At 29.4% G+C, this 14,896-nt stretch overlaps 7 protein-coding genes across 11 annotated transcripts in view; 4 read left to right on the forward strand and 3 right to left on the reverse strand.

Moving 5' to 3' along the window:
- The window catches only part of LOC132910065 (5'-AMP-activated protein kinase subunit beta-1), a 259,654-nt gene extending 258,253 nt beyond the window's left edge, over positions 1-1,401 (forward strand). For 3 of the 4 annotated variants that reach the window (XM_060965509.1, XM_060965507.1, XM_060965506.1), the window contains 4 exons: positions 92-302; positions 394-672; positions 757-987; positions 1,067-1,401. In XM_060965509.1, coding sequence (XP_060821492.1) covers positions 108-302; positions 394-672; positions 757-987; positions 1,067-1,213 — 852 coding nt within the window. In that variant the 5' untranslated portion in view covers positions 92-107 and the 3' untranslated portion in view covers positions 1,214-1,401. Of the gene's footprint in view, positions 1-76; positions 303-393; positions 673-756; positions 988-1,066 lie in introns of all 4 variants that reach the window. The other variant, XM_060965508.1, reaches the window with a different exon arrangement.
- Positions 1,161-3,371, reverse strand: LOC132910060 (pancreatic triacylglycerol lipase-like). 2 transcript variants are annotated; one of them, XM_060965498.1, is made up of 6 exons: positions 3,033-3,371; positions 2,666-2,867; positions 2,437-2,585; positions 2,185-2,361; positions 1,832-2,107; positions 1,161-1,770 (listed from the first exon to the last, which is right to left on the reverse strand). In XM_060965498.1, the coding sequence occupies exons 2-6, from the start codon at positions 2,770-2,772 to the stop codon at positions 1,532-1,534; spliced, it is 948 nt and encodes a 315-aa protein (XP_060821481.1). In that variant the 5' UTR covers positions 2,773-2,867; positions 3,033-3,371; the 3' UTR covers positions 1,161-1,531. The 2 variants fall into 2 exon arrangements, with proteins under 2 accessions (XP_060821481.1, XP_060821480.1); XM_060965497.1 differs by having other exon boundaries at positions 2,666-3,371.
- A 102-nt stretch (positions 3,372-3,473) lies between these two features.
- LOC132910058 (uncharacterized) lies at positions 3,474-5,326 on the reverse strand. The gene is made up of 5 exons (XM_060965496.1): positions 4,919-5,326; positions 4,597-4,757; positions 4,183-4,492; positions 3,709-4,097; positions 3,474-3,631 (listed from the first exon to the last, which is right to left on the reverse strand). Exons 1-5 carry the CDS (start codon positions 5,083-5,085, stop codon positions 3,546-3,548), a joined length of 1,113 nt encoding a protein of 370 aa, XP_060821479.1. The 5' UTR covers positions 5,086-5,326; the 3' UTR covers positions 3,474-3,545.
- A 3-nt stretch (positions 5,327-5,329) lies between these two features.
- On the forward strand, positions 5,330-8,992 carry LOC132910041 (zinc finger protein 595-like). The gene is made up of 3 exons (XM_060965456.1): positions 5,330-5,761; positions 5,842-6,009; positions 6,084-8,992. The coding sequence occupies exons 1-3, from the start codon at positions 5,588-5,590 to the stop codon at positions 8,271-8,273; spliced, it is 2,532 nt and encodes an 843-aa protein (XP_060821439.1). The 5' UTR covers positions 5,330-5,587; the 3' UTR covers positions 8,274-8,992.
- LOC132910054 (sphingosine-1-phosphate phosphatase 1-like) lies at positions 8,831-11,165 on the forward strand. Its single transcript, XM_060965491.1, has 4 exons — positions 8,831-9,682; positions 9,759-9,960; positions 10,045-10,269; positions 10,341-11,165. Exons 1-4 carry the CDS (start codon positions 9,220-9,222, stop codon positions 10,756-10,758), a joined length of 1,308 nt encoding a protein of 435 aa, XP_060821474.1. The 5' UTR covers positions 8,831-9,219; the 3' UTR covers positions 10,759-11,165.
- On the reverse strand, positions 11,076-12,675 carry LOC132910064 (PIH1 domain-containing protein 1-like). The gene is made up of 7 exons (XM_060965505.1): positions 12,465-12,675; positions 12,322-12,385; positions 12,068-12,250; positions 11,831-12,003; positions 11,497-11,742; positions 11,292-11,435; positions 11,076-11,218 (listed from the first exon to the last, which is right to left on the reverse strand). The coding sequence occupies exons 1-7, from the start codon at positions 12,525-12,527 to the stop codon at positions 11,162-11,164; spliced, it is 930 nt and encodes a 309-aa protein (XP_060821488.1). The 5' UTR covers positions 12,528-12,675; the 3' UTR covers positions 11,076-11,161.
- Positions 12,676-12,730: 55 nt separating this feature from the next.
- On the forward strand, positions 12,731-14,894 carry LOC132910051 (inactive peptidyl-prolyl cis-trans isomerase FKBP6). The gene is made up of 6 exons (XM_060965485.1): positions 12,731-12,946; positions 13,041-13,290; positions 13,369-13,829; positions 14,011-14,199; positions 14,281-14,392; positions 14,465-14,894. Exons 1-6 carry the CDS (start codon positions 12,906-12,908, stop codon positions 14,750-14,752), a joined length of 1,341 nt encoding a protein of 446 aa, XP_060821468.1. The 5' UTR covers positions 12,731-12,905; the 3' UTR covers positions 14,753-14,894.
- Positions 14,895-14,896: the final 2 nt, after the last annotated feature.

Here is a 14,896-nt window from a genome sequence, read left to right on the forward strand (position 1 = left end):
ATATAACTATACTTTCCTCTATATTTTTTTTAGTGATTCATATCAAATTAATAAATACTTTGATTGTTGCATTTAGTCTGTTTTGCAATAGAAATTGCAGCCTAATAATGGGTAACGCTGGCAGTAATCAACCAGTTGGCCATCATCACACTAGCAGCACAAATAGAGAACACCGCCATGCTAAAGAATATCCTCCACCTTCACCAGGGAAGGAAGGCCAAGCTTTTGTTTTTGATAAGAAGCCAAGCCAAAAATTAGTTTTCCAATCATCTCATGAGGAGGAAGAACCATATTTTGCTAAGGTATTTTTAGTAATTCATTATGTTAAACACATTAGTTGCAAATTTGCAGAAGGATCTATTTAAAAAGTTTTGTCATCCTTTTTACCAACAGACTAATACACATCAAGATGGAGAAGACTTTAGTTCTCAACGTCCACGCTCTAATACGGTATCTGAAGGAACCAAAGTAGCAGATAGCAAAGTTCTACCAACAGTGTTTAAATGGGAGGGAGGTGGTAAACAGGTTTATATCAGTGGAACTTTTACTGGATGGAAAACATTACCAATGGTTAAGAGTCATGGTGATTTTGTAACAATTATTGATTTGCCAGAGGGGGAACATCAATATAAGTTTTTTGTTGATGGTGAATGGAGACACGATCCAGATATAGTAAGAAATAATTTTACTAATTTTAAACAATATTAAAATATCCATCCATTTGTACATGCTTTAATAAAAATATTTTATTGATAGAAAATTGTTGATAATGGAATGGGTTCCAAGAATAATTTGGTATCTGTAAGAAAATCTGATTTTGAAGTTTTTCAAGCACTTGCAAAAGATAGCGAAGGTGTTACTAGTAGTGCTCAGACTGAGTATGGGCAAGAAATTCCTCCTAACAAGCCCTGGGAAAAAGTAGCTGGTCCACCAATATTGCCACCTCATTTGCTTCAAGTTATTCTCAATAAAGATACTCCTTTATCTGTAAGTTTACAAAAATGTATTAACAAGCATTTTAATTTGTTACAAAATGTATTATTATTTTTACCAATACTAATTTCAGTGTGAACCAACACTTCTACCAGAACCAAATCATGTTATGTTAAATCATCTATATGCTTTAAGCATTAAGGATAGCGTAATGGTTCTATCGGCAACGCATCGTTATCGTAAAAAATATGTTACAACCTTATTATACAAACCAATTTAAGATCCTTCAGTCATTCCCTAAGATATTGGCAATTGTTAGTTACATCGAATCAAGGTATATTTTGTAGGTAAGATGAAATATCGATGTATAAAACAAATATTTGGAAATTGACAAACATAGAATTTCTTGTATTTAAAATGTTAAATAATGTAATTATTATTTATTAAAATGAAATATTTTCCATTAGATATCTTGCATATAATAAGCCATTTTTACTAAATATACATTTTATTCTATGATTGATTCTGCTTGCTATCTATATATATATATATATATATATAGTGTATACCTTCTTTTCTTAAATACCAAATATTTTATTTAAATCGTATTATCAGTTATTTCCATCTGATTAGAATAAGGGGGTTCAGATCTTGTTGTGAGAAAATAGGTTCCAGTCGCCATTTTATCAACATGTTCTCCTAGTAGTGTAGTTTTGGAATAATTACAACTTCCTTGCATAAATTGATCCCATGTATCACACTTACTCGCCACAAACCCAGTTTTAGAACCAATACTTTCGGTAAAATATACACGTGCTCGACCATGACTACATGCCTCTATAGAAAAAGAAACACAGATAAATGTACTTATTGCTAAAGCATACAAATGATATATTACCCATTATTTCTGCAATACAACAGCAACCAGGCTGAACAGCTGTTCCTCCATTTGGATAGAAATCTACACTTCCTAAAGGTTGCAAATAGCCTAAGACTCCACCACAAGAATGAATAATATCGACAAACATCGCGTCTGTAGGATCTAATCGAGTTTTATCCGATGTAAGCAAATGAAATCCAGGCAAAGCGGGATCTAAGCCGGTTATTCTTCCTAAGTGTCCAGAAGTTATTAAACTTCCGGTGTTACCAGCTACATGCGCTCCAAGAGAATGCCCTTCATAAAATAATAATGAAAATATAGAAAACGTGGAATAATTACTACATCTTAAGTTCATTATATTAATAATATACCAATGAAATGAATATTTTCGGTTTTAAGTTCTGTTTCTGCCACTAAGAAGTCGATAAATTCAGCAGATGTTCTTCCCACCCTTTCTGTATTACGCATTGGTCCAAGGTAGAATGTACTTGCAGCCAGAGGTTGCCAATCAACCATAATGACATTATAATTGTTATACTTTAAATACGCTACGTAATTATAATAAACGGTAAAATATACCGACTTTTTAGAATTACGTTCTCAAATCTTTAAAATGACAATACCTTCTTTCATATCAACGAGGCCAGCATTCATTGCACTTGATTTCCATCCATGTGTTATAAATTTAGTTTGGCGAGACGGATCAAAATTAGAGTTGTGAAGTCCTTTAGTATCGTTCGTATATAATTGAGTACCATTTTCTGGACCAGATCTTGAAATATATTTATGTTTCAAAAGGATTATAAAACATGTTTTCGTAAATATGTAAATTATATAAACTTCTGAATATACCGAGTATAAAGAACGTAAGAAACTTGTGAGTCATCAAAAATGCCTCGTTCATCATTTTCTGTGTGTCTCAGTACCGCAACTTGAGGTTGATCATTTCCATCAGGCATAAAAATCCAATCTACCCCATATCCATCGTACCTTTGTTGCAAACCACTGTTCCATGCTCGGCAAACCGTAAAATTAAATAAAATAACAGGCACAACTAGAATATAGAATATAGTACTAGAGTGTAGTAATATAGTCATCGTTTCGCTTTAAAGAAACACCGTATTTAATATGTTAAATAAATTATAAATGATCCTAAAATAATTATATGAGACTCCCACGCGGTGAAGAGTTCAATGTCCTAGTATTTATATATCCTTACTTGAGTTAATTTGATGAAAAAAGCTTCAAAGCACAACCTTATAAACCCTGGCAATATCATACTAAACATAAATAAATTCTTTCACGGCCCAGTTTCCTTTATTTTATCTTTACCGTGGTATCATACGTGCGGAAATACTGTCAAGTAGTTGTCTGGCATCTGGCAATGTTTTAAACATTATAATTATATTCAAAGAGGTGCAGGTTTTTGTCCAATTAACTGTCGGATATGCTAAGTGTTTCCATATCGCGTTGAAACAGTTACGCGTATATGATATTAAACAAAGCTGTTTTCCATACTGGTAATCATTTTTAAATTGCTTTGTTCCGGAAGCCAACTATTTTTTAAGAAAAAAAGTAAAAATTTTCGTGCTACAGACATTTTTATGGGGAAATAAATTAGGAAACAGCATAAAATATATTAAGACACATCATCAGTGTTTATTTTTTATGTTACAATTAGCCACTTAAAATATATCAAATAATTGATAATTCAAATTTTTTTGTTATAAATTTAAGTCAATTTCTGGCCATATGTAATTATTAAAAATACCGTAGACTTTTCATGGTACCAGTAGTCTTCTGCATAATTAATTTTCTCTGGAAAAAATTATAATAAAAGTGTATTGTTTTCCATTGTTGTAATAACGTCTGTAGTCATAATGAAAGATATTTACTGCTTGATGTCGTATTTTCTCCGAATTCTCCGTCACCGAAACAGCCTATCAATGGTACCTTTGGAAACAGCTTTTTGAAAATAGTAGACTCTACATGACTTTCTTTAAACATTTTTTTTCCACGTTCACAACACGCAAACATGTAACCTATGGAATGTTTTCTTAATGAAATACTATTCTTAAATGATTCCAACTTCCGTTCAACTAGTTCTTTAGTGTTGCAACGATTATCCATAACAATAGACCATGAATCTATTGCTCCAACTATAATAATTCCAACACAAAATGCATATGAAAAGCATCTCTCATCATGATTAACATTTTTTGAATTGCACACATATAAATCCTTGACTACTCCTCCCCACACAGCAGGTCTAACACTTTCATTACTAAATGTAAAAACAGCATTATGTTGTTATAATATAATATAATATAATATAATATAATATCAGATTATGAAATTTAGAATTTTACCATAATTGTAATATCCTTGCAGTTCTCTGTGCTAGAGCACGACCTGCTTGGTTACAAAATAATAGAAGGCATTTAGATCTATTATTAGTTCCACGTTTGACAAAAGCTAGTCTCATTTGTTGATAATACTGTGTAAAATCATTTCGTGAAATAATTGTAATTATTTTCATTGTTACATCAGGTATTTCTGGTAGAAATGCATATGCTCTTCTCTGAAAAACTTCTTCCATTTCTACATTTTCAAAAAGTATACCAAATGTGGACAGTGTTACAATATCACAACTTTGTGGAAGAACTTGACAAAGGCAATCTTGATAGAACCAAAAATGATGATTAAAAGCAGAATGATATATGTACTTTATGGAAACATTTAACTTAAAATTAAAAAAGCTGAGGTATAATTCAAATAAATACCTTGCCTAATGCTTCGTTTATGTAAACCTTTAAAAACTATTCCCAATGCTGGTTTGTCCCGTAATTTTCGTATAACTCTGAAATATCTTTTACCATTGTTTATTAAACTGGCAGGACCTCCCCTAGTTCGTTTCTCATCATTTGCCACTTCTAACCAAGACCTGAAATATAAAGCTCCACATATTAATACATTTTACAAAAATTTAACACACAAATGTCTACTTTTGAGGTTTATTCAATTTTGATTAAATAAATTTTTAGCAATGAATTTTTTCTTCATTTAGGATACAAAAATTTAATGAAATATCGAACATATTCACACCTGCAAACCATTGAAGCATTCAATAGATCTATCCAATTCAAATGTTCGAATACAAGTCGTAAAACATCATAGGTTAGGTACAAATCAATATGTTGCTTTTTTCTCTCTTTGACATTTAGTGTATCATCATCGTCTTCGTAACTTCTTTTTGCTGCTAAATTATCCATTGCTTAATTCTACAATATAGTAAAATTACTCTATTCTTTCCTATAATTTGTCAAAACGTATCTACTTCCAAATGCGTCAGTATTTTAAATCACTATTTACGTATTTCTTCTCCTTCTCATAATGTTTGCTTATGTCATGAACAAGTGAAATACATAGATTGTCGTTCGATTTGTATTCCCTCTCTTTTACTAATATTTTATTTATTTTTAAAAATGGATTTATATAAACTATATAAATTATAATATAATTATAATAAATAATAATAACAATATTGAGAGATTATTGTTTTAAAAAGGTGATGTCGTAAGAAACCTTGAGTTTTCATAAATGTCATAGAAACTCTACCAGAAGCATTGATGAACTTTCGCAGAAAAAAGAAATAATGTGCATGCAATAGTAAATGCACCGCATCATATCTAAATTATGATCTTTTGTTGAATATTCTAAAGAATTTGAATGTGAATATATTTCTAGTTAAACACTTAGTTTAGCTACGGTCCAATGGAAATCGAAAATAAAACAACAATTTCATCAAATGATTGTGGCAATGTTTGCCGTGTTTGTCTTGCAACAAATCAAAATAATCAATGCATTTTCGATAGTAAACGAAGTGATTCGATTAATGAAAGTACAATTGATTTGTCTGAAAAACTTCGTTTGTGCAGTGGTGTGGAGGTTAGTTTAATTCCAATGGTTTCTTTTTTTCTTCAATGTTTGTTCGCTATATTTTTTATAATGCGACTTTTACTGGATAGGTACTAGAAAATGATGGTTTACCTTCCACTATTTGCACGAAATGTATATTAAAGATCAATGATGCCCATGAATTAAGAAGGCAATGCCAGCAATCCGATATTCAATTAAGAGAATTGTATGGTAAAGTGGAAAAAATATATAATATCAATTTATGTAAAACTACAAAAGTAAGTACTTTACATTTGTAAAAAAAGAATATAATTACAAAATTGTTATTATTCTGTCCTTTATTGCTTACCAGGATAAATATTCCCAGACTGATTATTCATTTACTTCTGATTTAATAAAAATTGAAGCTGATTCATTTTCTGCAATGGGTTATAATTCTTGTCCAATGGTAATGCTTAATTCTAGTACTAAAGACTTAAAAGATCATGAAGTAATTAATGAATCAAAGTACGCAACAGATAAAGAATCTACTAGTAACTTAAATAAACAAAATGCTTATATTAAATGTAAACAAACAGAATATGAAAAAAGTGTTACAGGAAGAGAAGTTTATCGAACAAGAAGAATGACAATGTTTAAAAGAGTAACATCTATAGAAAATTTAAAAAATCATAAAGAAAGACAGAGACAATATATAAAAAAGAATACAGCTGTTAAATGGGATGATGATGCAGCAGATATTAAAAAGATAGATTCTCAATGTTCTTATAGTTGCCCGAAATGTACCAGGTGCTATTCCAGCAAAAGATCTTTGGATAGACACATATTAACTCACGATGAAAAAAAATTCACATGTGATAAATGTAACAAACATTTCTTTCAACTTGATAAATTGATACAACATAATAAACTACATATTGTTAAAGAAAAACCTAAACCAGTATTGTGTAAAATATGTAATAGGAATTTTAGGAAAACTGATACTATGGTAAGACATTTAAATGTTCATAAAAGAACTAATCCAAAGGAGGTCCTTTCCATTCTGAAAGAAATTAGAGATAAAAGAAAATTGGAAACCATAACTGAACCAGAAAAAAAAGAAGTTGAAAATAATAAAGATAAAAAAGAAACAGAGGAAGAATTTACAACTAATGAGAATAATACTTTAAGTGTCCTAAAAAAAAGGACTTTAGAATCTAAAGATAAGAAGTGTAATTCTGGCTCATTATCTACTGAACTACTGATATCTACTGAAAACTTTGATTCTTTCGATCATGAGACACTTTACCGATGTAACTATTGTACCAAGCGTTATGCGAACGAAAAATCTCTTCAGAAACATTTACAGATTCATATTGAGAAAAGATTTGTTTGCAATGTATGTAATATGAAATTCTTTCGCCAAGATAGATTAAATAGTCATAAAAATCGATATGGACATAATGAAAATTCAGCATTAGAAATGCAAAAACCAAGTGACGATAAGTCAGCCATTAAATTAATAAACAGTTGGATCCGAGAGGAGCTTGATTCAGATAACGAGGAAAAGGGTTTTCCTTGTAAAATTTGTGGAAAATCATACGATACAAAAAAATCCTTACTAAAGCATCAATTCAGTACGCATAATACAGAAGGAGAAAACTGCACAACGTGCGGTAAGATGTGTGCCTGTGACGAGAAGGAGAAGAATCAACATAAATCAAACGAAAGATTAAAACCATATCGATGCGGAGAATGTAATAAATCCTTTGAAAAGGAAGTTAAATTACAAAAGCATATAAGAATCCACGAGCGCGCTAAAGAACAGCAAGATGTAAATTTTAAACGATTTTTATGTCACATATGTAGCAAAACCTTTAGACAAAATACAGGTCTCATGTTCCATATGAGGACGCATACGGGATATAAGCCTCATGTTTGTAAATATTGTGGAAGAGGATTCACTTCAAATTCTAATTGTATCAATCATGAAAGAACTCATACTGGTGATAGACCATTCGTTTGTCACTTTTGTAGTGCTGCTTTTGCCAAATCGTGTACGCTTAAAGCACACATTACAACACATACTGGAGAAGCAAATTATCATTGTAAAACTTGCGGTAAATCGTTTAGGCGACTAAAGTACTTAAAAGAACACAAATTTACGCATACGGGAGAAAAACCATATGCTTGTAAGATTTGTGGCACTGCGTATAGCCATTCTGGTAGTTTATTCGTACATGAGAAGAAATGTAAAGCGCAATATAACAGTTATCAATCCAATTCGACACAAAATATGCAAACCTATTGCGAATCGGAAACGTCTTCACCAACCTCTATTATTACCGTTTTGCCGCAAGTTTATTTAAATAATACTAATGCGATAAACACACAAAATAGCAAAACCTATATGGACAATATTCAAAAAATAAATTCTCAGAATATTGCTAACATAAATGCTGTTAATACATCAGATTTACATATTCATTCGAATTCCGAAATTTCTGATGTTTCTTTAGCTGTTAAAAGCTTCGCTCTTATCGGACAAATGTTTCAATCGTAGATTAATACAATGAATGACTGATAAAATTCAAATTGAAATGTTTCTGTGATAAATTTTTATTTTGCAAATATATTTCAATTATTACTTGAAATATATTTTGCATTGATAAAAAGGAATAATAAATGTACGAAATGTTTTTTATTGCATTTTTAAGTGGTATCACTCGTTGCATATTTCATACATTGTAAAATATGGGAATGGGATTTATTTTATTTTATAAGTTTTCTTATTGTATATAGAGTTTTGCAATTAGCGTGAAGGATAGTTTATCAAATAAAAAGGTTAAAGTCAATCCCTTTTTCATTAGATCTTTTTTTACTGAAGTATGTGTAACTCATATCTTCTTTTAAACAGTTAAAAATATTAATATACATATCTTTATATGGAAATTGATACATTTCTTAATCGTGATATAACTATCCATTTAATTGTAAAACAACCATAAAATATTAGGCGACTATGGTCATTGGTTTAGTCCAGAGCTTGAAGTTGGCGAATCTAAGTTCACATAGTTGCAGCACCTCTTTCATAGCTGTATATACTTTATGGAATATGTACTTATATATACGCACAATAATGTACTACAAGAGTGGTAAAAAATGTGTTTAAAAATGAAACATATGAATACCATCGATTTTGCGGTTATCTAAACACGTTTGAACTATTCAAATATCTTTCCTTTAATTTTTTACTTGTTGTAAATAAAAATTTAAAAGGAATTACACTTCTTGTAAATAGTTCGATGAATATTCGATAAATTAACATTTATGTGATAGATTTATATTGAATCACCTCCATTTTAGCAATTTTTTTTATGTATTTAATCTTGATTTATGCAATTTAATGAATTCATCATTGTCGGATTCATATATTCAATAGTAATTTACTAAATTACTAAGTAAAATGTTATTCTTGCGATAAAACTTGCACATTACACGTAGGAACTATGTGGTCAGAAATTGTAGAATATTTAAAAGATGCGTCTTTGGTGGCAAGAATACAAAATTGTTTTGGTGTCAAAATACATTATAGTGAAACTTTGAAAGAACATTATAAGGAAAATCTCTGTCCTGAAATCCATGGTACTAATTGTCGAAATATTAAATGCAATGTGAATAGTTGCCAATTAAAATTTAGAGAAACGAAAGAAAATGGTTATATTACAACGGAAAAAAGATCTATTTGCGGAATAAAAACAAATATGTGTACGAGTGAGAAATACGAACCATCGATCGCCCTCAATTGGAATTATACTATAACAAACTATTTTTGGTATTATTTATTTTTTTTTGGAACAGAATTAGGGGATGAAATATTTTATTCTACATTTATACCTTTCTGGTTTTGGAATATCGATGGTGCAGTGGGTAGAAGGGTTGTTTTAGTATGGGCTATTATCATGACAACGGGTATGTTATTACTTAATAATATCTAATACATTTTGTTTTTAAACAGTATCGTTGCATTATGAAAATTTACATGTAGGTCAAATATTAAAAGATGTTATATGTTGGGCAAGACCTGCATGTCCTCCAGCAGTTCGATTACAAATAAAATGGTCAGAAGAATATGGAATGCCATCTACTCATGCTATGATTGGTATATCGATTCCATTCAGTGTAGTATTATTTACAATAAATAGGTATCTCTACCCTGTTTCTATTGGTTGGACAATTGCAACATTGTGGTAAGTGACATATTATTCTCTAACGATAGATTGATTAAAATTCACAAAAGAATTTAAATATAATTGTTATTATTTATTTAAAAGGTGTACACTTGTGTGTATGAGTAGATTATATCTGGGTATGCACACAGTATTAGACATTCTAGCAGGCTTAATATTAGCCATTGCATTAATGATTCCATTAGTACCTTTAGTGGACTACACAGATTATTATATTCTCTCAAACATTTGGGCTTTGGCAATTTTAATTACTATTAGTATAGCAGTTATAGTTTACTACCCATGCAGCAAGAAATGGACACCAACCAGGTAATTTACATAATGATCTTATAGTTTATAAATATACCAATTTGATTATGACGAACAGTCTTCTATTTTAGAGGTGATACAACTATGGTGGTATCTGTTACCACTGGGGTTCATTTAGGAGCATGGCTTAACTACAATACTGGAGCTATGATAGCTCCTACAAAATCACCACCATATGATATTATATGGCCAACTTACCCAATGTTTGGTTGCATGATACTTAGAACAATACTTGGATTTTCCAGTATTCTTGTAACAAGGGCTGTTTGCAAGTCCCTTTGTTATAGAATAATGTGTGCCATATTAAGAATTAATTCTGAGGACCTCATGAAAAGTCAAAATTATTCAGAAGATAACAATAAGGTTCTTGTTGATCTAGTCCACAAATATGTGACTTGTTTTATGATAGGTGTAAATACAGTGTATCTCTTGCCAAATGTGTTTTCTATAATTGGAATCGAACGACCGACATTTTACACAGAAATATAAAACGCTTCCTCCAGTTATAAAAACGATGCATTTCCTTAGCGTTTTATCAATGTAAAGTAAACATAATATAAAATTATAATCATTGTACAAATCATTCCAATACTAATGTTTGTGATATTGTTTTTGTATACATATATTCATTGCTCGTATCCATTGTTGCTACAGGTCACAGATATGTGAGTCAGATGTCCTTTACTATTTTATATACCAAAAGCACAATTTCAAGTTTCAATCTTGTTAACCTAGTTCCAATTATATTGTTCATATACATGAATTAAAATTATAGTTTCATTGGTAAGAGAAATAGATTAAAACAGTTAATAAGAAAGTTTATATTTTACTTTTTTAAGATATAAATAAATGTTACAATGTTTTTCGTTACAATAAAATAAATGATTAAAAATTAACTTGTTTGGATATTTTCTAAAACTCTTTCCACGGGCATATCTAACCTTAATACCTGTGAAGGAGATAAATTATATGTTATTATAATATTATAAGGAAATGTAATTACAATAAACTGACATTCTTACCCTGAGATTATTATCTAAAATACATTTCGCATGTGGTATATTTATGATGTATGGAACTGATAAGTCATATACAAGGCCAGTTTTATCAATAGTAATTACAATACGATCTTGATCAAGAAGTACATCTACTTCTTTTCTAGTAATCTGTAGTAAAATACCAATATTTATACACTGTTTACTGGAAATAAAATTTTTATTACCTTACCCCTTTAGGTATTTGGAATACGCCAATCAAATGTATAGATATTCCTTTTAAATGTTTCAATAATACATAATTTTGATTTAAACCAACTACGGTATCTGAAGAAATATTTTCTAATTTACTTCTATTTTCTTTTTCATGAATGTCTTTAGCAGGAATTTTAATTTCTTCAATTAATTGTTTCTGGATTTGTGTGTGAGTTCGTGGCTGACGATCTTCAATCCTGTGCTGTTGTAATTTTCCCATTACCTAAAAGATATGCAATTCAAATTTGAAATCTCTTCTATTTATGTAACATAATTTCATTGACATATGTTCAATTAGAAAATAAATATACTTTTCTATTTTTAAGAATCACATAATCTTCTGTATTTAATGTTCTGTTAAATTTGTTCGATACACCATCTATTATAACTGATATTGTGAATAGTAAAAAGTTTTTGCTTTTTTGACATTTTTCAAAATATGTTGTATTAATAACGATATCATATGTCAAACAAGGAGATCCACCTATAATGTTACATGTGTTATATTAATTTTAATGTTATATTATTTTGCTATACAATACAGTTACCTTTATCAGTTTCAAATCTTTCACATCCAATACTCATAAGTACCACAAATTCTGGACTTTCTTGTGACAATATTTCAAACAGTTTTGCATCCGATATATCATCAGGTGGTGGTATTTTATCAGATGTACATATGTTTAAGAACACTTTTTCTCCACCATCAGTTCTTGTTTTTATACATATACCTAGAATATATATACAGGGATTATATTTGATCAATGTTATTAATTTTGTTAATATTAATAACTGGAATTACCTGGTGTAGGTTGGATAATAAAAAAAGGTTTAGAATCAGATTGTTTTATCAATGTATCATTATCCTACAGAAATACAAGATTTATTTATTTATATTTATACTAATTCTAACATGAAAGTCACCTAATTACTATCGTTACTTACAGGTAATATTAGGTTTTTTGTTAATATTGTATCATCTATGTCCAAGAATGTTGTGTTATTCATGATGAAAAAATATTTTTATTCATTTACAATATAATATTCGTTTAATAATTAGCAATATCAGAATTAAAATATTTTAGTACAATAGTTATTCTATTTGTTTGGATATAGTCGTTTGTTATGGACGTAATTTGAATATACGTAGACGATAAGCAGTGGTGGGGAGTGAGGAGTGGGGAAGAATATCTTTCTTTTCATGAGTTAAAACCATAACAAAAGGTAGAAAGAATTTAACCTTTCCTCTTTGAATAAAGTCTGTTTGATTTACCAATAATCTTGATAAAATTTTGTAATTATTACTGATCTCCTAGTGCATTCTATTGGAGGGAATAGTAAAAATTAAAATTTTATCAGTTAGATAAATTGATATAAGCTACTAAAATGGAAAAATGTATAAATGCTTCAGATGGATTTACCCTCAAGTATACAAATCCAAATTTTACAATACAAACATATATTTTTAATCGAAATGTCGAATAATTTAAAACAAAATCTTTGATAAAACATATATTTCAGAGATTTGACATTAAAAGATGGAATGGTATTTGAAGTTTCTAATAACTGTGAGAACTTCGAGGACGAAGATTTTGGTTATTCCACGGATATACCATTAACTAATGATGAAGTATTAGATCTTTTAAATATGGATGATTTTCAAGATGAAGATACTTGTGATAATGATAATATAAATAACCGAATTACAGTTTGTGGTGTCAGTTTTAAAAAATTAAAAACTAAAATGACTAATCTTTTTGGAGATGGAAAGGTAAATTATATTCCTTGATGTTGTTAGTATATTGATGGTCTTTCATAGAATAATGTTCTTTTTTAATACTATTTATAGGTCATGAAATTAATAAAACAGGAAGGTGTTGGTAATGTTATACCATGCGATGCACAAGTTAGTATCAAATATATAGCACATTTTGAATTCAATGATGAACCATTCGATTCTAGTTTTGCTCACGGAGATACAGAAACCTTGCATTTAGGTGAGGATTCATTATTACCTGGTTTAGAGATTGGTATTACATCAATGAAAAAGCATGAAATAGCAATGTTCCTTATACATCCGGATTTGGCATATGGAAAATATGGTTGTGCTCCTCGTATTCCACCAAATGAAGAAGTATTATTCATTGTACATTTAACTGATTATGTGGATAATGGATCTGCTAAGAGATTTCAAAGCTTGTCTTTAGAAGAAAGAAGACAATTTGTAACTGCTGTTAAGGGTGTTCAGGGTAAATTTAATATTGCCAAAGATTACTTTAGTAAACAGAAAATTAAGCAAGCGATAAAAGAGTAAGTATTTTTTAAATGAAATATATATATAATATATATAATAGAAATATATATATATTATATTTATATATCTCTATAATGTATATATCATATTATATATAATATATATATATATATATTATATTATATCTCTATAAATATATATATATATATCAACATTATTATTGTTGTGTGTTGTCAGATATGGTAAAGCACTTCAATGGTTAGAAGAAACAGAACTAAAAAATCAGGAAGAGGAAGATGAAGTAAATAAATTACTTTCAAGAGGTTATAACAATCTTGCAATTTGCTACAATATTCAAAATATGCCACGTAATGCTTGTAATGCATGCAATAGAGTTCCTATACCTACATCTAAAACTCATTTCAAGTATGTTGGATTAAAACAAATTCTAAGAAATACCTACATGAACATGATTGTACGTTTGTACGTTTTGTATTTATTTTGTAGTTATGGACGGGCGTTATTGAAAATGGGAGAATTTTCTAGAGCAATGGAAAAGTTGCAGCTTGCTCTGAAGATGGAACCTAAAAATATAGAAATTGTCAAGGAAATTAAAATTGTGAGTTAATAACAAAATCAAAAAATATATATGTTGTTTCTAGGAACATTTTATCATACTCATTATTTCTAGGTAAATGAAAAACAAAGGAAGTACTTGGACATGGAGAAAAAGCTTTGGGAAAATTGCTTAAAAGAAGAAAATAAAAAGAAAGAGCCTTCTGCTTTTGAAAAAGTTGCATACGAGATCTGTAAAAGCTTTTCTGAAGATAGTCAAGCCTTGAGACAACCACTTCCTGAATGTTTGACTCCCGAGGAAGACAAATGTGTACGTGAACAAGCCGCAGTTTTCGGCTTGATTGTTACTACGCACCAAAGATATGGTAGAGAAATAACATATCTTAGCAAAGCTAATTATTAAAATTTAAGCGCTACTTTAATTAAGATAATATAATATGAAATATTATAGAAAAGACTATTATATAAAAAAAAGTATATATATACATATATAAATATTTTTGTACTCTTATATTATGAAGAAGAAATTATATTTCATAAAAATGCT

Source organism: Bombus pascuorum, chromosome 8 (genome assembly GCF_905332965.1).
Source record: "Bombus pascuorum chromosome 8, iyBomPasc1.1, whole genome shotgun sequence".
Taxonomy (NCBI): Eukaryota; Metazoa; Arthropoda; class Insecta; order Hymenoptera; family Apidae; genus Bombus; species Bombus pascuorum.

What these genes read in the sequence shown, in the direction of transcription:
- LOC132910060 (XM_060965497.1), bottom strand. Translation starts at nt 2,910, where the DNA reads ATGACTATATTACTACACTCTAGTACTATATTCTATATTCTAGTTGTG. An exon ending in TCTTACGTTCTTTATACTCG is followed by an intron (nt 2,586 to 2,665) that starts GTATATTCAGAA and finishes ATATATTTCAAG; the next exon opens with ATCTGGTCCAGAAAATGGTA. An exon ending in CGAAAATATTCATTTCATTG is followed by an intron (nt 2,108 to 2,184) that starts GTATATTATTAA and finishes TATTTTATGAAG; the next exon opens with GGCATTCTCTTGGAGCGCAT.
- LOC132910058 (XM_060965496.1), bottom strand. Translation starts at nt 5,085, where the DNA reads ATGGATAATTTAGCAGCAAAAAGAAGTTACGAAGACGATGATGATACA. An exon ending in GCAAGGATATTACAATTATG is followed by an intron (nt 4,098 to 4,182) that starts GTAAAATTCTAA and finishes TTTTACATTTAG; the next exon opens with TAATGAAAGTGTTAGACCTG. An exon ending in AGAAAATACGACATCAAGCA is followed by an intron (nt 3,632 to 3,708) that starts GTAAATATCTTT and finishes AATTTTTTCCAG; the next exon opens with AGAAAATTAATTATGCAGAA.
- LOC132910041 (XM_060965456.1), top strand. Translation starts at nt 5,588, where the DNA reads ATGGAAATCGAAAATAAAACAACAATTTCATCAAATGATTGTGGCAAT. An exon ending in GTTTGTGCAGTGGTGTGGAG is followed by an intron (nt 5,762 to 5,841) that starts GTTAGTTTAATT and finishes TTTACTGGATAG; the next exon opens with GTACTAGAAAATGATGGTTT. An exon ending in ATTTATGTAAAACTACAAAA is followed by an intron (nt 6,010 to 6,083) that starts GTAAGTACTTTA and finishes ATTGCTTACCAG; the next exon opens with GATAAATATTCCCAGACTGA.
- LOC132910054 (XM_060965491.1), top strand. Translation starts at nt 9,220, where the DNA reads ATGTGGTCAGAAATTGTAGAATATTTAAAAGATGCGTCTTTGGTGGCA. An exon ending in GGCTATTATCATGACAACGG is followed by an intron (nt 9,683 to 9,758) that starts GTATGTTATTAC and finishes ATTTACATGTAG; the next exon opens with GTCAAATATTAAAAGATGTT. An exon ending in AAGAAATGGACACCAACCAG is followed by an intron (nt 10,270 to 10,340) that starts GTAATTTACATA and finishes CTTCTATTTTAG; the next exon opens with AGGTGATACAACTATGGTGG.
- LOC132910064 (XM_060965505.1), bottom strand. Translation starts at nt 12,527, where the DNA reads ATGAATAACACAACATTCTTGGACATAGATGATACAATATTAACAAAA. An exon ending in TATTATCCAACCTACACCAG is followed by an intron (nt 12,251 to 12,321) that starts GTAATTCCAGTT and finishes TATATATTCTAG; the next exon opens with GTATATGTATAAAAACAAGA. An exon ending in TGATTCTTAAAAATAGAAAA is followed by an intron (nt 11,743 to 11,830) that starts GTATATTTATTT and finishes CATATCTTTTAG; the next exon opens with GTAATGGGAAAATTACAACA.
- LOC132910051 (XM_060965485.1), top strand. Translation starts at nt 12,906, where the DNA reads ATGGAAAAATGTATAAATGCTTCAGATGGATTTACCCTCAA. An exon ending in ATTAAGCAAGCGATAAAAGA is followed by an intron (nt 13,830 to 14,010) that starts GTAAGTATTTTT and finishes GTGTGTTGTCAG; the next exon opens with ATATGGTAAAGCACTTCAAT. An exon ending in TTGTCAAGGAAATTAAAATT is followed by an intron (nt 14,393 to 14,464) that starts GTGAGTTAATAA and finishes CATTATTTCTAG; the next exon opens with GTAAATGAAAAACAAAGGAA.